Genomic DNA, 23,009 nt, shown 5'->3' with positions numbered 1-23,009 from the left:
TGCCTACTATTCGGTTCTTTCCTGTTGAACCGGCAAAATGATTATTGATGCGAAATGTTTCGCATTAGCACGGCGTATCATTAACTTTTTATTGGTTTTAACGCCAAAAATTAGTTGGAATTTTATTTGAACATTCTTCTTTAAATTGAAACTGATCGCTAAATTCCACAGCCGGGATGCAAATTCTCCCAAAAGTGAATGAAAAATGTAAAGTTTGCTACATTCCACTATCTATTTGAAATATTCCTCTTAAGTGATTGTACTATTCCATTATTATGGATCAAAATCCTGTAAGATGAGCAATGGGGTGATCAATGTGATTCGATAATAAAACTAAGATTACGACGAACGGGTTTAAAAAAAACACACACACACACACCCCACAAATTAATGAGGAGATGTAGTATATGCTGTTATATATTACCGCTCCCATTGTATATGTGGAACAAATGAATCGCTTTTTCTCTTTTTTTGGGACACGTATCCATTTGTATGATGCGCCTAGATGGAGCAGATACTCTTGAACTTTGTCACCAAGGGTTAACACTAGAATGACTACCGTGTAATATGACGCGGACATCCGGGTAACCGGAGCATATTTGTGATGTGTTGATCCATACGACTTGTTATGGAAGTGTGTGTCACACTCAACTGCTGAAAGCAGCGGCCGTGTGTAACGATACTAGATATTTATCTGCCCGGGATAATATATTGCGTTGTTCATATTAAAACGTTTATACACAAAAGAAAATAAAAACGAAGATGAGCAGAACGTTAATGATCGCTTTTATGCGAACCGCTAGAGGGAACAAGAAAGACGACCGCCATCATCAAACATCTATCCCAACGGGCAATGAGTAAAGATGGCAAAGTAATGGAAAATGACGCTTAACTATTCAAAGAGCTCTGAACTCGAAATGGATGTGTATATTTGTGAGCAAGTAATAATGTTTAAGAGGATTATTAAAAATATACTGCTAGTGATATAATAGAGACCGGACAGTCGTTTGCAGTAAGGTTGTAGTGTAGGAACTTCTCCGGTCGCAGAGAGTGTCGCTGCCCCGCATTTTGCTATTATTGAAGCTTGTAAGATTCAATAAAAACCGACAAAGCGACAAGTCAGTCAGTCAGTCAAATTTTTTCCAATTCGTCCTGGGATTGGCCAGATGGGGGAAGTACCTAGAGTTCGTTTAGGGGAAGTAAGTTTCTGTTGTTACTCTGAACCGTTGAAGGAAGGAAGAATAAAGTAAAAATGAGTATTTGGAAGCATTTCATTTATTGGAAATTTATTTTCCTCCACTTAATGACTTAATTTCTAATGATGTTTAAAAAAACCTTTTCATTCATGATTTAATGTTTTCATTTCCTTAGGCTGTCGCGGCTTTGGCGTCGGTGCGGATGGGTTTTCCCCTTTGTAAAATTCCTTCAGCAACTCCATCGCTTCTGCATCTCGCACACCACCTCGGATAGGAATGGTGGAGCCGAGCAACCCAGCCACATCGAGCACAGTACATCCGCCAAAACGATCGTTCCGACAACCGTAGATGATTGCTTTTACACCCAGCTCAATCAGTGCCGCGGCACACATGATACACGGTTCGACCGTTACGACCACTGTCACCGTGCTAAAGATTGTCTCAGGTGGGCTAATATTGTTCTGGCGCGCATATTCGAGTGCCTGATCGATACAGATAAATTCTACATGGCGTGTCGCATTTTTCGTTTCGTTCACCAGATTGCATCCGCGCGCAATTATTTCGCCGTTGGTGGTGTCACCACCACGTACAAACACACAGCCCACGGGAACCTCTTTGAGGTCGTTTGCAATGCGTGCCTGCTGCAACGCATCTTCCATGTAACGTTCCATTTGAAAAATAAGATTTGTAAATGGTTCTAATGCTAAGGAGAGTAAAGAAAATACTGTGGGAATGAATGTATGGAAGAACAGGCTTTCAGATCTTGATTCCCGTTTCTGCTTCCGACGCACAGAGGTAGGGAAGAATTCCGTGTTCCGTAAGCCAAATCTTGGCCTTCTCGCACCAATTTGTGTTATTTAGGCTGCGCGGGCTCGGATGAGGCATACAGTACGTTACAATGGTCGGATCAATTTTGTTCTGCTTTGTAAGCGTTTTTATGCGATCCTCTGTATAGCGTCCAACCGATACAACTATTTTTGGCTTCAGTAAAGTTAGTGCCTTCGCCAGGTACTGTTCCGAAATCGATTGAATCTCTCCTTTTGATTTTCCCTGAAACGGAAGAAAATTTGAGCGTTTGTGGTAGTTGATTATTTAACAAATAAAGCTCTCACCTTCAGCTCGCTGGGCGTAATGTTACGTCCAGTCTGATGAAAAAAAGCCAACGGACAAAGATTGTACACGAAGCAGGAACGGAAGAATTGGTCAGCCGTTCCACAAAGTTCTTCATACAATCCCCACCAACGCTTTCCGCTCTGTTCCTCACGTGTACACGCTAAACCTTCCACGGGTCTGGCAGAGAGTTCCGGTACCGGTTTCGTTACCGATCCTCGCAATCCCATCCAATCCTTCACGGCCGGGACGTATCCGAATGGTACCTGACGGCAATAGGAAAGTGTATTGTGTGTGTTAGACATGCTGGAATCAACACAAATTGTCTTGTAAAGGGCTAGGAATAAAGAACGAAATCTTATTATCACCCCAGTTTGGCACATGCCCCACGGTCCCGGATTCATGCCGACAAACAGTACGGGCTTTGGACCGTCGAGAAAACGCTGCAGATAGCCACAATGTATTTCCGAAGCATACTCGATCGGATCATAGCAGGCGGCAACATCCGACGGTAGAACGACCTTGCGTAGTGCTGCCGATAACTCTCGTTCGATAAGGTAAACTTGGCGCCAGTAGGGAATCATTGCCGGGTTCGGTGTAACTTCATCTTCGACTAGCTTCCTCGCTTCAAATTCACTTTTAGGCGACTGGAGCACCGTTTCAGCGGGAACTGAATTGGTGCTAATCTTTGCTTTTGGCACGTTTGCAAACTGGGAAAGCGTAAATTCACCGGAACGCGTGTCCGCTGCTTTTTCGTCTAGTTTTAACTTTTTGCGCAACATTTGTACGAACTTTGGAGCACTTACTACACTTACTTGGAAGATATTTATGAAAATGGTATCCACGGTGTGAGTTTGAATTGTGCCGTTTTCCAGGAAGCAAGCATGCTGCCGGTGGAGACTTTTGACAGTTTGTTTGTTGTTGGTTTTACGGGAAAATGTAAACAATTGCAGGGGGCTTTGCTTGCAATGTTCGGGAAAAATGATAAAAACGATTTTATAAATTTAAACATGTGTGTTTAATTGATGCAATTGAAGGAATGGAAGAATTTAAATATATGCATAAGCATTTGAACGCTAACGCTCTGTTACGAACATTCATTAAAACTAAGGAACTTGTAGTAGTAACCCTGCAAGACATATCTCCAATAAAATTCAATTTGCAAGTTATGAATAATTTTGAATATGATTTTATAGTTTTTAGCTTTTAATGTGATGATGTGTATTTAAAAAACAAATAGGCAATTTCGAGCAAATTCGCTCCACCATAACTTAAGTATTGAAATGGGCACCACTCGTTGCTATGGAAACGGTCGAGTGGTAACAAACTTTGATTAATTTTCAGAACAGATATTTGTGCTAGCATCAGCGGCAGTCCAGCAGTTTTTCAGCATGTTTTCTCAAAATATGATTATTCGCGATGGTGAATATACGAAGACAATATACACGATGGTAAGTAGCAGATGAGAGTAGTAGATATTATAAAGACGTACACCTTATCTTCCATTAGATCAAAGAGGAACGATTCCAGGATGCTATCAACACGCTAAATACTATCCCGGAATCATCAACAACCCGTGCCGGGTTGTCTCTTCTGGGCCACTGCTACTACCAAATGCAGGACTTTATAGAGGCGGCTAATTGTTACGAGCATCTGATTAATCTCGTACCGGACGTGCAAGAGTATCGGCTGTACTACTCCCAATCCCTGTTCCAGGCGGGACTGTTTGATGAGGCACAAAAAATCATAGCAACCGGGTTGGATTCACCCGAGTTGAAGGAAAAAGTGTTGCAATTGCAGTCGGCCATTGCCTACGGTAATGAGGATTACACGACAGCACAGTCCTTGCTGTTACAGCGTCAGGACGGGAATGGACAGGAAGCAAGTACCAAAAATGACGAAGGCTGTCTACTGTACCAGGCGAACATGTACGAGGACGCTCTGCAACGGTACGTGTCGGCACTGCAAGCGGGTGGGTTTAATCCACACGTCGCCTACAATGCGGCCCTGTGCCACTATCGGCGTAAGGAAAACTCGCAGGCTTTGAACTATATCGCCGAGATCGTGGAACGTGGTATACGAAATCATCCGGAGCTGGGTGTTGGTGCGCAGGCGGAAACCGAAGGTGGTGCGCGTAGTGTTGGGAATCCTCCTGCGTTGGCTGCTTCTGGGCTTGCTCAAGCATTCAATCTGAAGGCAGCGATCGAATACCAGGAAGGGAACGGTACGTGTTGGTGGACTTCGGGAAAGATATGAGCGATTTGTTAATTTACTGATTTTTACTGATGATTTTTGCAGTTGAAGGAGCCCGTGAGGCATTGACCGATCTACCACCACGCTCCGAACCGGAGCTTGATCCGGTAACGCTTCACAATATGGCACTAACTGACCCGACTGGAGGTGGGGCCGGCCTTCGACGGTTAGCGTTCCTGCTCGAACTTGGACCACCAACCTGTCCGCAGGAAACGTTTGCTAATTTACTGCTGCTATGCTGCAAGCACGAAATGTACGATACAGCTGCCGATATCCTGGCCGAGCATACGCACCTCACGTACAAGTATCTTTCGCCGTATTTGTACGATCTGCTCGACGCATTGATTACCGCTCAATCGACGCCAGAGGAAGCGGAACAGAAGCTTGGTACGCTGGCCAACAGCATCGGTGGTAGATTGCGGTCACTGGCGGCTAAGGTGCAGGAATGTCGTTCGGCCACCGATCAGAACGCACTGCGGATGGCACTGCGGGAGTACGAGGGTGCGCTTGAAAGCTATCTGCCGGTGGCAATGGCACGTGCATGGATACCCTGGCGTATGGATGATTTTCAGGGCGCGGAACGTGAATTTCGGGCCAGTGCGGAGTTCTGCTCCGAGACACCTTCCTGGCGGTTGCACGCCGCTCACGTACTTTTTATGCGCGGGGATCGGTACAAGGAAGCGGCCGCCTTCTATGAACCGATCGTACGCCAGAACTACGACGACATCCTGTCGATTCCTGCGTCTGTGTTGGCAAATTTGTGCGTCGCGTACATTATGACTTCCCAGAACGAGGAAGCGGAAGAGCTGATGCGCAAGGTGGAAAGGGCAGAGGAACGGAAGGGCAATGCAACCGGGCAGTGTTTGCATCTGTGCATCGTGAATCTCGTGATTGGGACGCTGTATTGTGCAAAGAACAACTACGAGTTTGGTCTGTCGAGGATCGCTCATGCATTGGACGGCGGATCGGGAGCGAGACTTTGCGCTGATACCTGGATCCATGTGAAGCGGTGCGTTTTAGGATTGTTGACGGGGATGGCCAAACAGACGATTGTGCTCCCTTCGATCGCGTTGCAGGAAACGCTCAACTTCTTGCGTGCTTGCGAAGCGTATGGAATAACCATACCGTCGGTGTTGACTGGACCGCTGGAGGATTCCGGCGAGCAACCTCCGACCATCGGACTAGAGGCACGAAAACTGCGAGCATTGCTGTTGCGACTAATGGAGTACAAGTGAGATAGTAGTGTGTGATCGTACGTTTTTGAATCTATTATACGTCTTTAACCTTTATTTCAATGAGCACATTTGTATTTTGCCATATTATAAAGCCATACAAAAGGTATGACCTACCTGGGGGTATGGGATTATAGACGTAAGGGTGTGCTTTTGGTCATTAAAATGAAGGTTAAAACCAAGGTCAGTTTGGGATGTGGATTGAATTACTTAATCGCATAAAATTTGTTCTTTATTTTAGAAATCTTGTTTGGTTATATTTTGAGAAATGTAGAGATTCTATTCATGTTTTTTGACCATCCTTAACACATAATAACAAGGTAAGGCATACAAAACAATCATCTTAACTTAATTAACGAGCAAAAATAGCCCAAAACGCATAATTCCAAATTCACGTCTTCAACTCCATACGAACCTCCCCACCCGCCATGATCATTCCGTGTGCTCTTCAAACGTAACGCGTACAGCCTCTTCCGGAGATTTTTCCTTCAGCCAAGGTCGTTCCCAAACGGTGATCTTATACTTTTGGCCAGACTCGTCATTGTTGAACGAAACGTAGTAGGTGTACTTCATTCCGGCAACTACCTGCTTTTCCACACGGTGCAGTTTGTACGCTTTTCCACCATGATTTGCAGTTGTGGTGAGCGCTTTGTCGATACGCTCCGTGTGTTCTTTCTTGTCCATCTCCGGATCTGCTGATACGCCACCGCAAAGAGGTTCTCCGCTAGCCATTTTGTGCTAGAAACAAACAACGCCCAATGAATGACGAAGGGCTTGGAACAGCTTAATTGCGTTTGACCCTCACCGTGTTGCTTCAGTCTACAATGATTCACTAACTAGTTGAGATAATTGTGGGATCCAGCTTCAACACGTACAGCTCGTACCAAGGGTGTAACAAAGAATGGTATTACGCATTCGCTTACGGGGTTTAGTGTACTCCCAACCAAGGCAGGAAAGGTATGAGCAGAATGTAAACATAAACACAAACACTCTCCCACTGGGGCTGACAGCTGATTGGGTTGGTGTAGTGGTGAAGCATGGCACGTACTTTCGATTGCAATAACATCGAAAACATCGCACCGAGAACGGGTTGTTCTTTGTTTCGAAAGGATGAGTAATGGTTGAAGTATTTAAATTGTATAACTCTATCGTACACATTTTAACAACACTCATTCGTAAAAGCAGTTGTCTAACAGAAGAAAATCACATATTTGATCATACATTTCTATATTTGTTCGTCTGGAAACTAGAGTATTGTAAAAAAGCGAGTAGGGTACATTACATCATATATGCATCGTATAAAAGAGTACACAAAAATTGTAAAACGAATTTATATAACGCTTACGCAAACAGAAAAAAAAATTTAAAAAAAACTGCACACAAACGCACAATCCAACCTATGCTATAATGGCCGAGGATGCCATTTCGCTGACGCCACAAGAATTATCGCCACGATAGATACGGTAGTAGCCCTGTTCGCCCCATTTCGGTCCCCACGAGTTCTTGATGATCCAATACGGTAGCGTTTTGTTGAACATCGGATACTGCTTTACACCGTAGCCCACGATCAGCACACCGTGATCGATCGATTTGTGGCTGCACAGCGGATGCCACGGGTGCGATATACCACCGCGGTAGAACTGCATCGCGTTCGCATTCAGCCCAATGGCGATCGGTCCATTTTTGACCAGATACTGCGCAATGAAGGTTTCGTTCTTGGGCATGTCAACCGCACCCTTCACCTGCACGTGGCTGAGCGTTTTGTTAAAGTGGCACGTCTTTTGTGCCTTCGCCTCGTACGGATAGTCGTCTTCCAGCTCCAAACCGCCCAGTGTCTCAATTGCCCTGCAAAAGAAGGTGAGTAGCTGTAGCAGACGTATTAAATGATTTCCTAGCTTGGTGAAACCTTACTTAAAAGCATCATCCATGTAACCGCCACCGCATCCATTATCCACCTTGTCGCAATCGATGAGCTCCTGTTCCGAGTACGATTCCAGCTTTTTGGTCTTAATCTGATGTAGCCCTTCAATGTTTCCGATGGCACTGAAAGCCCAGCACGAACCACAGCTGCCCTGATTCTTAACCTCCGTCACAGCACCAAGATCACGCCAGTCGAACGAGCTCGGTAAATCGCGGACATCAGCCACATCTTCCTGCGTGGCAACGCGATTGCGGATACGGTTGTCGTCCACGCGGTTCGGCACGACCAAACCCGTGTGTGCCCGGTACTCGGCCAGCGTCATATCGGCAAACTTGGTCACCCCGTACTTTGCCGTACCGCGTTCGAACTTGTTCAGCTGCTCGATACGGAACAGATTGTTGCGGAATATGTTAAAACGCATCTCGTGCTCCATCGAGCTTCCGTACCGCCGGCGATGATGATGCACGAACTTTGCAAACTGTGTTCGCACATGCTCATGATCATCGAGCTTGAGCGATCGTACCGAACGACGCTTTTTTGCTGGCGTTAGTACCGTCGTAGCTGCTGTGGAGGCTTCCTGCTGGGCAGAGCTTTTCACATCTGGCTGCTGTTCCGTGTCGTCATCTCCGGTACATTTAACGTTGTACTTACGCTGGTCTTGCGATTCTAACCACACCCGTTCCCAGATGGAAATTTTGCACACCGTGTCGGGTTCGGTCGTTACGCGGAAGGTGTACTTGTACAGCGAACCAGCGACCTGTTGCGTTGATCCGGCCAAAATTTCAAATTCGCTAGAAAACACCCAGAAGGAATTAGTTTCCCCTCAATGAAGTAAAAGCCACAACAAAAAACCTACTTACTTGTATGCTTTGGATCGTTCCGAGTTGTATGTAACCATTCCGGCTCTAATGCGCTCGATGTGCGACTTATCCTTCAGCTCTTCGGCAGTCAATTCGTTGGAACTGCCAGTTTTCTTGGCGTGTCGTCGCTGACGGGTTGCTTCCTTTTCCGTATCCGGGCAGGACACGGTATACTTGTACGCTTCTTCTGGATCTTTCTCCTCGAGCCATGGACGTTCCCAGGACGATAGTTTACAGAGTTTAGTACTTCCATCCACGTTAAACTCGACAGCATACTTGTACAGCTTACCGGCTACAATTTGTACGGTTCCGCTAACAATCCGGGCATTACTAATGAAATCAAAGAGGTTTTCGATTTATTTTATTTTGTTATGTGCTTTATAGGGCCTAATAACCCATCGAACAGACATTAAAATAGTACAAACAAAGTGGAATTTGAGATGCAAAACATTTTCCGGCTTGAACACATATTATATAATTTTAGCTACGCTGTTTCTATTGATAACACAATTTTCGATTATGGTAGAACATCGTTGTCAGATTTGGCACCTTTTCTATACCTTGACCGAATCCGAATCCGATGACCATGATCATGGTACAGTGAAGGAGCCAAATCTGATGGCTTTCTAAAACAATTGCGAATTGTTTCATCGATTGAAACTGCGTAGCTAACCTGTTGAAATGTGTCTGATCAAGTCGAAAAATGTTGTGCATCTTGAATCCTGCATTGTTCAAGCTAGTCTAATGCCTGTTCTACGGGCTAGTAAACCTTTCTAATTTAATCTAATTTACCCAAAACTTATCCAAAATCTAACTCACATTACTGTTTTGCAACAAAACGTTTCAATACAATACACAACTGCTCTTACCCATAGGTTAGTTAGACACACAAAACGGTTCTTTCGGTTGCTTTTGCTATGGACGCTGAGTGATGCTGATACAAAACAATTACAACTTGATCATGCTGTCGAACAAGAGTACTCTATATTTGTGATAATTTTGAAGTGAGAAACATTTCACAACTGTTGAGAATGGGTAATAACGAACGGTCATGCAATGCTTTTATATTGATTATTTAAGTAGTAGGAACAAAGTGGATTTTGACTGTTGTTTGATAGGCTAGTAGAACAACAACAGGAGACAGATTAGTATAGTGATACATATGGGACGTGAGTAGCAGGCTATTGTAACTTGTAGAATATTATTAGATTGGTAGTTGGTGATCTTACACTATTGTACGCAGTGTTAGTATTCGAGCTGCTGTAAAGTTTACTGTCATAAAGGTTAGTTGGATACATACACTCGGAAACAAATTTTCTAAGCGTTAGCGGTATTCGTTATTACACCAAACGTATTGCATATGCCTAGGCATCATCATTCTTGGTTGTTTGTTGGTTGGTACTTACGACGATTCCTTCGTTCCACCGTTCGATACCAAAATCTTATCCACACGCTCAATGTGCTCGGTGGCCACCAGCTCGTCCTTTGACAGGGAACGCGATCCACCTAGAGCTCCTACCGAGCGACGTGTGCGAGCCGGCTTCGGGGCTGCAGTAGCTGCCTTTTCACATTCGTACGTATACTTGTAAGCATCTTTAGGGTGCGATTTTTCCAACCAGACACGCTCCCAGGACGTCAGTTTACAGACAGCACTGTTGTGCTGGACGTAGTAAACGTACACCATACCGGCAGCAACCTGGCTAGTGGCGTTAATAACCTTCAATGAGCTGTTAAGGAAGATTTGCGAGAGAAGGAGAAGAACAGAGATCCCAAGAAAAATGCCATCAAAAAGGGTGTTTCTTTGGTTGTACGGTTTCAGCGACTCGCACTTACTTTCCACGGGTAAGTCCATGAGATGAAAGAATCTTATCGATACGCTGCTGATGTTCGGTGTTACCATACTCCTCGGCAGGCAATGGTGAGGCACAGCCCTGACAGTAAGAATCGCGCTTCGCACGCTTCACAGTGTCTGGACATTCCAGCGATGATTTAAACGCTTCTTCTGGCGCTTTCTCCATCAACCAGGGCTTCTCCCACACGGTCAGCTTGCAGACGCGTTTCAACTCATCGTCCGGGAAGATTAAACGGTAGGTGTACGATTTACCTGCCACCAGCTGCATGGTTGCGCCAACAATCTTCACCTTACGCTCGTTACCAGCACCATCGACCAGTGCCGATTGCTGCTGCAGACCGGTGCGAACCCGTTTTTGATGTTCCTCCTTAGCGTACTCCTCCGGCGTTAGCTCCTGGGGACCGCCCGCTTTCCGCACCTTGTTCAGTTTCTTCGGTGCGGCCTCAACATCACGGCGCCGGCGACGGCTGCTCTCTTCGTCCGTGTTTTCGGCACAATCGAAATCATACTCGGGTTTGTCACCGCTTGCGGCGGATGGTAGCGGCGTAAACACCTTCACGTCACACGTGCTGTACACCTGCTGGTCGTCATCTTTCAGTGCGATCTTGTAACGGTGGATGGTACCTGCCACGACCTGAACCGTGCCGAACAGTATCTCAAAGTTGCTGAAATAAAATTTTCACTTGAAACTTGAAACTATTGTCTTCTCGTTGAGACCTCTTGTATTGAGAGGGCAATACGACGAACCTATGCTTTCCATCCTCGTATCCAACCAAACCCAGCCGTACGCGTTCCTGATGCTCCGGTTTGGACAGGTCCACTGGAGTTGCTCCTCCGACGAGTCTGTCACCTAAATTATTGGACTGTTTTTGACATTTAGATTTAGTTAATTGTACCTGTTGAGAATCATCCGCATTCCCTTTCAACACATGTACCTGCGAAAGAGTTAGGCAAACAGAATAAAAGTTTCATTATTTCCCAAACAGTGTTAATTGAATAGAGCAAAGTCTTATGAATTCTAGTGAGCGATCGCTAGTTTATCTGTGCAAATTTGCAACTCGTTTACCTCAAGGGTACACTGTTTAGTGGTGTCCGATATCAGTCGCTCGCGACAAGACTCCGGAATTTTGCTCTCCTCTTCCGCACAGCGTGAGTTGGCTGTTAGTACACTGAGAACGTATGTTGTCCTACTTTTGTCGGATCTTTGTGACACTTTCCGGGCGTCCAGCACTTCCAGCAACATTCGCTGGTATGGATCCGTATCCATCTCGTCCAAGCGTTGGATCGCTTGAGTCGCGATCACTTTCATGGATGCCTCTTGTGCAGGATCATCCAGATCAATCAGATTACTATCGGGCGTGTTTGTAGTTCGTTTTCCACGGTATTGTGCGTAGTCCGCAGGGTGCGACGATAAATATCCACGCTTATCCCGACGGTATCCATCATCCGCATTCAGCTGCTCGGCAAGCTGTTCCTTGTTCAACACTTGATCCTCCTCTTCGGCCGATTCACCGAAAGCCATCATTACCCGCTCGATCTTTGGTGCCTGCTGGTTAGATTTTACAGTTTCCTGTTCGTTTACGTCCACCGGCATATCTTCCGTGAGAGCGCTACGCTTTCCGCGATAGTGACCATAGTAGTACGGCGAAGGACGGTAATGTCGTCTACGATAAGGATTGTAATATCCTCCCCCGCCGTAATATCCCCCACCGTAGTAACCCCCTCCATAGTATCCACCATCGCTGTAAGAACCGCCGCCGAAACTACCGCCAGAATAACCACCGAAACTTCCTCCAGAGAATCCACCGGAAAAGTCTCGCTTGTCCCGTCGCTGCCCTTCGTCTGCGTTTAGCTGTCGGGCAAGTTCTTTCTTGGAGAGCTTCTCGTCCTTATCATCATTTTCCTCGCTAGATTCGCTCGACGCTTTCACATTATTGATCTTCTTTATGGGCTTTACTTCATCGCTTTCCTTGGAAGCGGAAGACGATGTACTGGGATCATTAGCAACGACTGTGCCTTTTGCAGTTGTAGAATTTACTGACGGCACAGAAGATGCAGTCGTAACATCGGTTTTAACATTCTCCACCGTCGTCGGCACATTAGTGTCTGCATCAGCATCAGTAGCAGCTACAGCAGTTACAGTTTCATTCTCCACCTCGTTTGTAGTCGTACTTTCAACAACATCTGCCTCTGTCTGCCCGTCCACAGTTTCACGTTTGGTTCTGCGAACGTTTCGCTTTAATAACGAATGTTTCTTTACACGCTGCAGACCTTCATCGTCATTCAGTTCCTTCGCCAACTGTTCCCTGGTAAGCACCTGCTGACTCTCCATATCTTCTTCCGATATGGTTCCATACACCTTTGCCGGATCGACTCTGAAAGGTTTCAGGTTTACACTCGGGAACAATGGCCTCTGCTGTCCTTCGTCACTTTCTTGTGAGGATTGGTCATCATTTCTGGCAGATGTTTCGGTACGTGGCGGCGATACCATACCTCGCGCACCGCTCGGTCCCACATTCGTATTATCACGCACTACAAATGCAGCCGTATCGACGTTCGCATCGCCACCATTTGTGGTGCGGTAGTAGCTGTCGATACTGGCCTTCACTTTCTGCAGCAACGAATCAAACACTGGCCTGTACTTGAGCTGTACATCACGGCCTCCACCATTTGCAATCACCTCATCGAGCGCTTTCTGTATTTCCTGGTGAGTTTTGAATACTTCTTCGAATGTCGATTGTACTTGCTGATCCAACGGTGCTATCGGAGTAATAGTAGTGGTTGGTGTTGTTACCATATCCGGTACTTCTGCACGATCTTTTACGATCCGTATTGGTACGATCGTTTCTTCGATCACTTCTCTAGCACCTCCAGCACCTTCCTGCTGAGCAAGATGTCGATTGGCATTTTGAAGGGGAGCACTAGCAAAGCTAAACAGTTCATCAATGGCGCTTTTCGCCGCATCGCTTAAACCTTCACTCTCGGTGGTTGTGGTGGATGCGATTGAGCTATCTGTAACTGGAGATTCTTGTCCTTCATTGGCTAATGGTGCGGATGTTATTTCCAACATTTCCACCTTTTCCACAACGATCTGCTGCTCGAGCTCTTCCATCCGCTGTGGGGTTAGTTCTTCATTTTGGCGTAAATTGGAGTCAAATATGGGATTAAGCCTAGTAGCTGTTTCTTCCGTCGAAGTTTGCGTCGACGACAAGCTACTGCAGTTCGTGTACTCCAGGGTACGATATTTCTCTCCATATTCCGTCGTGATCCAGGGCTTCTCGAGGATCACCAGCTGGCAAATATGCTTCTCCCCGGTAGTTTCATCTACGGCGCTTGCCGTCAGCTCGTACCGCACACCAGCCACCACTTCGCGAGTGGCCGAAAGAATTTCAATGAATTTATATTCGCGCGGTAGGAACGTTGTGGCAAGGTACGTAAGTCCGCGCAATGATGGACGCAGCTGCTCCTTACCACCAACTGCATCAACGTGTATGGCAACGATACCACCTTCGCTGCTTCCATTGACTGTCGAAGGAGCATCCTGGCGGGGAGAAACATTCAACTCGTTCGAATCACAACAAATCATATTCCGACGCCTGATCAACGAAGACGCGTTGTGTTAGAGAGCAATCCATTGGTACAAGCCACACAAAGGAGACAGACAGATAATATACACCATACTAGGATGCGTTTGTTTTACCCAGATTATGATGATGATGTGTATATGCTGTATATTGGTCCAAACCGGAGAAGGAGTATACGTTGAAGTTATACCGGGGAGGAGCGTGCAAGGAAGCTTTGACTGATGTTAGCACGGTTTTGCTGACGAGCGTATGCATTATTGTTTATGAGAAGGATGATGTCCGAAATAGGACGTTAACAGATCGATGACATGATGTGTGGAAGAGGAGAACAAATCTACGGAGTTATGCCGCTGAGTTACTGATTGTCAGACAGACTACCACTTAGCCTAGAGCGAGATAGAGAGACCTGTTAAAGTTACTACACTGCAATGAGCACACACAAAAAAAAAAAACCCCCAGTAATTTAATAAGCGAAATGATACCACCTTTCACAAGCATTCTTAAAATAATAGAAGAAATCGGGAACAAACACGATCTTCTTGCATTCATTCCACAGTTTGGTTCTCCCATACACAACGGTTTCCACAAAGGTGCAGGTTGGTTTCATGCACATTAACGTCCCCTTAAGATGTCGTTTAGAAGCTTGGACAAACAGGACAATCCTAAATGTGGCCGATAATCCCCCAAATGCTGCATTTGCCACATGCATTGTAGTGTTGTGGTAAAATGGAATGTAAAAACTTACGGCCTGTTCCTTCACTAGCTCATGCTCCAAGCGTAGCCCGGTGGTCAAACGGTTCTACGGAAATTGGAGAATAGATTGTGTTGCAAAAATGAATACTTCATTCGATCATCATGTACGATCCCTTATGTTCTGCTTTCTATGATGTATGGTTATAAAAAAAAATTAATATTTGTGATAGATAGTTGCGGTGGATTCATCCATCCTATATGCCAGGATTATTGTAATGCCACAAGCGACGGCTAGACACTGTTTTCTATGACTGTAAACAGTGTCTATTTAGTAGCATATCACCGAACTTTGTTAGAAACGTCCTTTATAGAAGTAAAACTAATTTCTACACACGTTTTAGTTAGAGTAGAATCCATACTCTATTCGGATACTGAATTTCCAACGAAAGCATCAATCAAACAATCGGATCTAAGGCAAAATTATTATTCTTTTCCGGATCCCGTACTGGCAAGAGCCCGCTACTAGTACGCAAAGCTAAACTAGGCCACTTCCTCTACCCCTATCCGCCACCAATGACTTTTCGATGGAGCAATTTACAATCTTGTGTTCGTCGATAGGGTGTCTGCCCGTGGTGAGTGTGTGCTTCATGTTGTGGTAAAGAGACGAAGTTTTCAAACATTATTATCACAAATAGAACGGGCGAGGAGAGGAATAAAAAATACAGCACATTTGCTTGCCACAAATACGGCTAAAGCCGTAATAATGAATTATGAATAAAAAAAAAAAAAAACTTTTGCTTGCTATTTGTATACCTCTCTCGCTGCTGCCTTTAACAAGCTGGAGGTAAGTATTGACGCCTGTTTAGCGTTAGTCTCGAACATGTTCACCGATAAGAACGGCGAGAATGTCATCAGATGTGAACGCTTTTTTCGTTGTTGCTGCTGTTGTTGAGCTGGTTTATTTGCTAGGTGGTGGGTGAGATATTTTTCCTTGTTACAGGACTATTACACTGAAGCTGACGTTATTTTTGTTTTATACGTCAATATTAGCAATTCGGTCGACAGTAACAACGCCGACCCGAACAAAGCACGTTAAAAAGTGTACAAAAATATTAGTCCATCAACTGTTGTGCGTTAACATTCTTTGTTCATAGCACGACGTACAATCATTTGAAGCAGTAGTAGTAGAATAATTTGGGCAGAATATTGTCATTGATGAAGAGAAGGGATTGTCGAAAAAAAAAGAAGATAAATTGATTAGTTAGTAGTGTTAAAATGAATAGATCAATATAAGAAACACCTCTCAATACAGCACCACAAACCGATGGAGAAAATGTCGATGGATGATTTGAGACTGCTTTTTCATAATATCATTAACTAGTTTATGAAAATTCTACGGTATTTGTATGCACAGTTATACACCTGACAACCTTGAGAATGTTAATTGCTTGTATAATGGGAAGCGATCCCGTTGAAATCTTTTTGGCGAGACTTCCCCGCAAGTTGGCTTGTCGTTTGCTTCTTTTGTGGCTTAAACGACCTCCAATTATGAGGTCATGCCGGTCGAGGAATGGCTTTCTACACTTGCTGATACCATGTAGGTGGATAGTCAGCCTTCAATACGGATGAACGGTACTTTTATGGGATTTAAACCATGGTCCTGAACGCCATTCGCGCATTACCACTGGATCTAACAAGCATACCGCAGTATTCCTAGATATTTAAAACACAAAATTGATATTCTTCCATAACTTTCAAGTGTAGTCTTTTTCTTTCAAAAAACTGTGCATCTTCAACCAACAGCTAAATTACAATTAATTTTGCATTCATTGGTGAGAACATTAAATTCATTCCACCTTTTTGTTAACACCATTCTAGGTGTTTCATTCTTACATCTTGGAAACGACAACGAATGTTCTTGAAGTCACTTACGGCAGTCATAAAAACCGGTTCACAGATACAACCTGTGCTATATGCGTAATCCGCAATAGAAAGAGTCACCTGAAGCGATTTATTCCAGCACAAAAGTCCTTCTACATGTGATCATCGAATCATGAAGTTGATTGCCTTATTCAGTGTTGACGATGGACAAACTGTGAATTTTTTTTCAGATTTTGGGATACTTGTAAACGTCGACGATCGTTTCCAGATGTGACATAAGGAATTTATTAACATTCAAAAATTTTAAATCATTGAATCTACGCGACCGGAATCTCGATCAGACCGGTTCCATCACATGTTCCCGACTGAAGTAACGCTTTTTTTTAATTATTAAAGTTGCAAAAGGTTGTCCTCCGAACAGTATTCCCCGTAAATTGTGTGTAGTTGACTAGCCTCGTTAATGAAACCTGTGCCTGTAACTAGTTTAGTACCCAGTGATAGTGCGAATTGACCGGCATGGTCGCAAACCACCACCGAGAGATAGAGAGACCCCCGAAGACATGTCGTCTGTCTGAATTTTTTGTGTGTGTGCCTTCTCTTATACGACCCTCTCAAATACATCCATTCACGTCGTAATCTGACCGGGAACGGGAAATGATGCTGATGTCTCCCCCGTCTCGCCGGCAATGGGGCAGGAAAGCAGCGATCATGAATTGATCAGCGGACACAGTGCGCGGCCTGTGTGTTTACATAACGAAACATGCTGTCTATCGGTTCACCATTCGGGCTGGTAAGCTAGCGATCAACCACCGCGCCCCGGGGCGGTGTTTGATTGTGCTGCGCAAAAAAAATGTGTAGAAATTAAGCGATCGGTTCCTCCCCTCCGAAATGCGATTGTTGCGGGTGCTTCTTCAAAGACTTCGCGAACAAAGAGAGAAAGCATCGGGGAGACGAAATGGCATTGGATTGGATGAGGTCACACACACAGCATGTTGTACCGGTCATTCATCCAGCGTGAGCACAAAGAAGTTGTGAGTATCATTTATATATCCACATCCAGCATTTGACCAAGTTCAAACCAAGAGGCCGTCAGAGTTTACTGCGAAATTGACAGAAAACGCGTAGATTGGGTTGTGAAAAATCGTGTTCCCCCGCTCCGTCCGCTTACCTGCACTTCTTCCTCCGCTTCATCCGCCTGGCCATTGGTGTTTGCGGTGGTTACTTCAGCTTCGGTGACGGCATTATTCGGTTGCTCCTCGGAATGGACCGCCGCCGACAGGAGAACCAGAGCCGTCGATAGCAGCAACAACAGCTGCGGAATGGAACGCATTTTGCTCCACCCCGTACACAGGTTTTTTGCACTAAATGTGTTCTGGATCGTTGCACTGATTAATATGGATTATTGCATTCGTACGTGTTTTGCTTTATCGCTACACCCTGCTCTTACTGGAAGTCGTTTTTTGTTAGCACTGCACAATTTGTACTCCCTGTTCCCTTTCGCGGTCAGTGTGAATTCAATTAGCTACTGCGCCACCACGGACACAGGCACGTACGGGCGCGCGCACCAACACTGATAGAGAGAAATAATAAACAAACTAAACGGTGAACGCTGTTCAGCGTCAGCAAGAAACAGCACTCGCGATTCACTGGGAAGACTGCACAACCTTGCGGCCAGCCTCACCAAACGATAATGTTGTTGATGTCGGGAAATTGTATAAATAAATAGCCCGCTGCTTGACGTTTACTGTTGTTGTTGCGTTGTTTGACAGTTGCCTAGTAACGCACGAGATGGATGCTGCATGCTTCCAGTTCTTACATGACGTCACAGTAGCTGAGATCGGGAACATCCGTAAAATTTAAAGCTTTTGGAAATTATAGGCCAAACACAGGATTTTGCGTCTGAAAAAAAATCTCTATCCTTTTTTCTACTTCAAATGATCATACCTTCTATATATGGGTTGCCCCATTCAAAGGAACTGTTTACGAACTCCGAGCTTTAATGTGTTTATTAAAAACATTAAAACACTTACACTGTTTAGATTCGCATGCTTATGATGTTTTTTCAGTTGCCTTTGCACCACCGGTGTTGATCGTGTTGAACAGCTTGTGCTTCGCAATTTGAGCCATCAGACCATGAATCAACTCAATCGATGCACGGCTACAGTCACGGCTCGCTTTCGAAAGTTTATCCTCGGTACGCTTTTCGTTCGGATCGAGTGAACCACTCGCCATGAACTGGCCACGGCCCAGGCTTGCCTCGCTTAGTTCCAACTTTTCCGACAGATCCAGTATCTGTCTGGTGGTGTAATCCGGATTGCTCAGCAGGCCAGAACTACCGAGTGTGTTCATCCAGTACTTGTTCCACAACGAATCTAGCAGTTTTCGATCGAGAGCTGATTTGAAGTACGTCACATCCAGCTGATAGTACTGCTTGCAATGCACACCAAAGTCTTCGATTTTGCTCAACGGAATAGTTTGATACTCGGATGGCTCTTCATTCGGTGGCTTGTACCCTGCAACATAACAAAAGGTTAGATTTTTTCAACGCGTTTCGTTATTCCTCTCCCATTGGTACTTACCTTTTGGATATGTTCGAAAAGCTCCTAAACACACCTTACCGGCGGATACCGTTCTGACGGGATCGATCACAATTGCTACAAACGGTTCCTGGTAGTTTTGGTTCAGCATCTGCGTGTTCACATCAATACCGGACAGCCAACAACCGTACCCGGGATGGCTATGGTACCACCCGATAGCATTCTCCATGCGTCCCACCTCTTTAGCCGATTCGATGTATGCTGCCATGTACTCGTACGCTTGCGATTGAGCATTGACCCGCGTTTCGGTGCCCTCGACCGGCAACGCGAAAGCATCCATCACCACCATAGTATCTTCGATCACCTTTCCCAAAAGCAGACCCATAACTTCGAGCGCACCGCCCGAACGTGAATGTGTTACCATTTTGATTAACGCCAGGGCTGATATTTTAATGTCCTTAAAAAAGTTTGGATCCTTCTCCCATGGCCGGGCGGTCAGGATGCGCTGCTGCTGTTCAGCATCGTAGCGAAATATCTCGTCGCTCGGTGGAAGAACAACGATGTTATTCTCCATCTCCCAGGTCTTTCTTGCCATCTCCATGATAGCGGATTTGGATGCTGTGAGCCGAACTTTTTGCCGAACAGTTAGGAAACTCCGTGATGGAGCGTGCCGTTGTTTTCGCTAGCTGTGTTCTATTTTCTTTTTTACAACTCCGCGACAATACGTACACACGCACATCCCCAAGCAGAGAATGACAGCGATGACAGCTGATGGAGAAACGCTTGACAAACGCTTAATTTTCAAATAGCATTTTGCTCAAAGGTAACGATCAAATTTGAAAGTTTCACGTGGTACGTGTATATTTATTTTATTTTATACAGTTTTGAATAGTTTTTAAATAAAGAGAGCAAGAAGCAAAACGGCCTGGTGGTTCTATAGGTATAAAAAAGAGAGCAGCAGCTGCGAGATATTAAAACAAATATTTCATGCAGAACTTTTCTATTTTCAGAAGCTAAAAATGTGATAATATATAGTAGATATTTCTAGATTTACCTTAGGAAATATCATCGAATTGTTAGTTATGACAATGTCATTTTAAAGGATTTGTTTAAAAAATGTGGATGTAAAAAAATCTACTTATGTTAGTATTTAAAGTCACAGTATGTTCAAAAACAGCTTCAAATAAGGTGATGATCGCTACATTTGAAGTGGTGCATAATTTTGGCGTATAAAACACTCATAATAAAGCAGCTTTGGGGCGGCCCGGTGGTGTAGGCGACAACGGCGCCGGTCTTCAAACGGCAAGATCGGGGTTCTAATCCCATCCGGACCGTTCTCCCGTAGTGAAGACTGACTAAACCAACTACGGTGTATTATCGGCAGTCTAGTAAGCCATTTCGATGGCCGGCATGACATTATTAGAGGTCGTTAAGCCAAGAAAAAAAAATCAGCTTTGAACTTGATTTTTTCGAAAAGGAGCTCATTTGTAAACATTAAGTTATTCTAACGACATATGTAACATACCCTAGTCACTGTATAATAAGATATACAATATTATGCTAATTCCATGTTCATGTCAAGAAATTTTGTTGATTCAGTAAAGATTTCTTGCCGATAAAAACGTGTCTCAACGATCATCTTCGTATTATAATCATAGTTTAGCAGATGCTAAAGCTCTCGTATTATTCACTCAAACATCCTTCATACAGATACGAATCTTTACTTACATGAAAATCAAAACAAAAACTGTGCAGTCAGTGAAAGATATACAAATTGGCACATTCTTGTCTCCAAAGTGCAAAGAACCACCGTGAAAAGACAAAAACGAAATCTTGCTTCGATGCACCGCTCAAAACCGGGAGCGTGACATTGATGGATTGGATGTGAGAAAAGTGTTTGGCGTCTCCATCGGCTTGCCACGGGGAGTCGTGGCGGCAATTCACGAGGAAAAACACGCATAACTCGAGCCAAATGTTTGGATAAATTTGGTTAATTATCGTGAATTAAGCTGATGGCGGATGGAGTTTCTGTTTTGCGTGATTTTGATGTACCCGACCCGATAAGCTGGCGATGATTTATGACAAATTGCATTTTACTTATGCTTGTTCATCCCGTCGGCAAGAGAAGGATGGATAGATGCGTTAAAGGATGTGCATCGTGTTTGGTAGGATAAATATTTTGCACAAAAAGTCCTCGAACGGAGAGATGTTGTGGTACGACCAAAAAAACAAAAATCGACTTATGGAGTATGTCTTTTTTGTTGTTGTTGCAATGAATCACGTTCCCGTAACACAATCCACGACCATTTATTAATAAGTTTAAATCTGCACTAGACACACCCGTTTGTTCGTTTGTATCTCGTTGCGCTTACCGTGATGTGTTAGAACAATGGACCGTGTGTAAACTGACACTTCCAAACAGATTGACGTAGGTATCCAATTGAAGCTCATTGTTCTCGTCAAAAAAAGTGTAGATACAGTGTTAACTGTCCACGAAACCAAGCTGTCTGATTGAGCTTCATTTACCCCTTCTACGGTGATGTGTGATGAACGATAGCTATTTTTAATGCAACAATAATGCGCGATCGGAGGAGAAAAGAAATCCTTTCTGACCAAACAATAACGAAAAACCTTGTTAAGCTTAACCTACTCACAGTCATCGGAATGGAGCAGAAATGGAAGCTCGGTTAACAGATTCATCAGTATCTTCGCTTATCGGGTACGTAGCAAACGCTTCACAGACAGTGCAGCACGTAACACTTATAAAAAGGCTGTCTGTTGGCAATATCGATACCAATAATTCCTTCGCCATTTGCCATTATAGCTGCCCAAAACGATGGTAGAAATGTATAACTACGATGCTGACAAGCAGATAATGCACGGCGTAGCTTTCACGCGTGCAGGATCATGGGTGTACGCGTCTGCGAGAAAGGATAACGATTCTATGCGACGATGATTGATGGCAGGCTTTTCTGCGCCAAATGCTACGGTACTAGCGCGCAACATTTACTTACAAATTGGTGTAACATGTGAAGAAGTTCTTTTTGAATAATGTTGCTCCACACGATGAGTACCGGTGCATATGGGGTCGTTTCGAAAAGGCTGCTTTACTTTAGGAAATATTATTTAAAATTTAATTTATTCGCGTATGTAAATAGCATTTCATATACGGATCGACTTCAGCGGGTGGTACAACCGCGAGTAGAATATGCTGATCGATCACTTGCCTTTGGGATGGACTCACGTTACATGGCGGGTGTGGAAAAGCTTGTCACTTGATGGGACATCGATACATTTTTTCCATTCGTTTTTTTTTTTTTATTTCGTAAGGGAGTTGGCCTGACTGTGTTGCTATTACTTTTCGCGATAATATCACAACAATTTTTCTGTGGCCCACCCACAACATAGAAGCATTATATTTCAAAGGATGCTGCTATCAATGACGTCAGAAAAGCTCCCCGTGGTCAAGTTTGCTTATTTTCTTCATGCTCGCCAGCAACAAATAGAATATTGTTCGGTTGGTAGTTAACAGTAAAGTTAGATTTTGTTGGACTCAAAATGATGTCAAAACAGGGCGCTACGAAAAGTTTCCTTCAGCACGAGACTTGCTTTGCTTTGTGGTACATTTATTAAAAAACAGTTGCGGATACATGCAAAAAAAAAAAGAACACTCAGCCCCTAGTTCATTGGAAAATTATTACATTTTATTCAGAGTCCATGTAGAGTGCCTAGACGAATGGATAGTGTGGGCCGGTAGACTGTGTGTTTCACAGCAATAAAACGACGGAGCAAACAAATGCAATGTAAATACGGCCGGGATAACGATGCTGTAACTTTCATCAATGGGTAACACCAGCGAGCCGGAGTTTGTTTATTTGATATATGTTTGA

General features: G+C 44.4%; 6 protein-coding genes across 6 annotated transcripts; 1 reads left to right on the top strand and 5 right to left on the bottom strand.

Moving 5' to 3' along the window:
• Positions 1-1,360: 1,360 nt before the first annotated feature.
• Positions 1,361-1,867, bottom strand: LOC126567102 (tRNA-specific adenosine deaminase 2; the record flags this gene model as incomplete). Its single annotated transcript, XM_050223335.1, has 1 exon — positions 1,361-1,867. A coding segment is annotated over exon 1 (507 nt), but the record flags the coding sequence as incomplete, so codon positions are not given.
• Positions 1,868-1,952: 85 nt separating this feature from the next.
• Positions 1,953-3,088, bottom strand: LOC126558565 (single-strand selective monofunctional uracil DNA glycosylase). The gene is made up of 3 exons (XM_050214599.1): positions 2,675-3,088; positions 2,309-2,572; positions 1,953-2,246 (listed from the first exon to the last, which is right to left on the bottom strand). Exons 1-3 carry the CDS (start codon positions 3,086-3,088, stop codon positions 1,953-1,955), a joined length of 972 nt encoding a protein of 323 aa, XP_050070556.1.
• Positions 3,089-3,650: 562 nt separating this feature from the next.
• On the top strand, positions 3,651-5,794 carry LOC126557358 (tetratricopeptide repeat protein 30 homolog). The gene is made up of 3 exons (XM_050213099.1): positions 3,651-3,757; positions 3,816-4,530; positions 4,605-5,794. Exons 1-3 carry the CDS (start codon positions 3,698-3,700, stop codon positions 5,792-5,794), a joined length of 1,965 nt encoding a protein of 654 aa, XP_050069056.1. The 5' UTR covers positions 3,651-3,697.
• A 429-nt stretch (positions 5,795-6,223) lies between these two features.
• Positions 6,224-6,523, bottom strand: LOC126559517 (cystatin-like protein). The gene has a single exon (XM_050215686.1). It carries the CDS (start codon positions 6,521-6,523, stop codon positions 6,224-6,226), a length of 300 nt encoding a protein of 99 aa, XP_050071643.1.
• Positions 6,524-7,146: 623 nt separating this feature from the next.
• On the bottom strand, positions 7,147-18,014 carry LOC126556639 (uncharacterized). Its single transcript, XM_050212026.1, has 9 exons — positions 17,751-18,014; positions 14,754-14,807; positions 11,491-13,965; positions 11,172-11,359; positions 10,406-11,089; positions 9,979-10,299; positions 8,573-8,902; positions 7,703-8,503; positions 7,147-7,636 (listed from the first exon to the last, which is right to left on the bottom strand). Exons 1-9 carry the CDS (start codon positions 17,910-17,912, stop codon positions 7,189-7,191), a joined length of 5,463 nt encoding a protein of 1,820 aa, XP_050067983.1. The 5' UTR covers positions 17,913-18,014; the 3' UTR covers positions 7,147-7,188.
• Positions 18,015-18,581: 567 nt separating this feature from the next.
• LOC126558481 (COP9 signalosome complex subunit 5) lies at positions 18,582-19,734 on the bottom strand. Its single transcript, XM_050214502.1, has 2 exons — positions 19,162-19,734; positions 18,582-19,095 (listed from the first exon to the last, which is right to left on the bottom strand). Exons 1-2 carry the CDS (start codon positions 19,718-19,720, stop codon positions 18,632-18,634), a joined length of 1,023 nt encoding a protein of 340 aa, XP_050070459.1. The 5' UTR covers positions 19,721-19,734; the 3' UTR covers positions 18,582-18,631.
• Between the last annotated feature and the right edge of the window lie 3,275 nt (positions 19,735-23,009).

The sequence above is a fragment of the Anopheles maculipalpis genome, chromosome 2RL (assembly GCF_943734695.1).
Source record: "Anopheles maculipalpis chromosome 2RL, idAnoMacuDA_375_x, whole genome shotgun sequence".
NCBI classification, from domain to species: Eukaryota; Metazoa; Arthropoda; class Insecta; order Diptera; family Culicidae; genus Anopheles; species Anopheles maculipalpis.
Note: the sequence above shows the minus strand (reverse complement) of the source record. Positions and strands in the feature narration are given on the sequence as shown.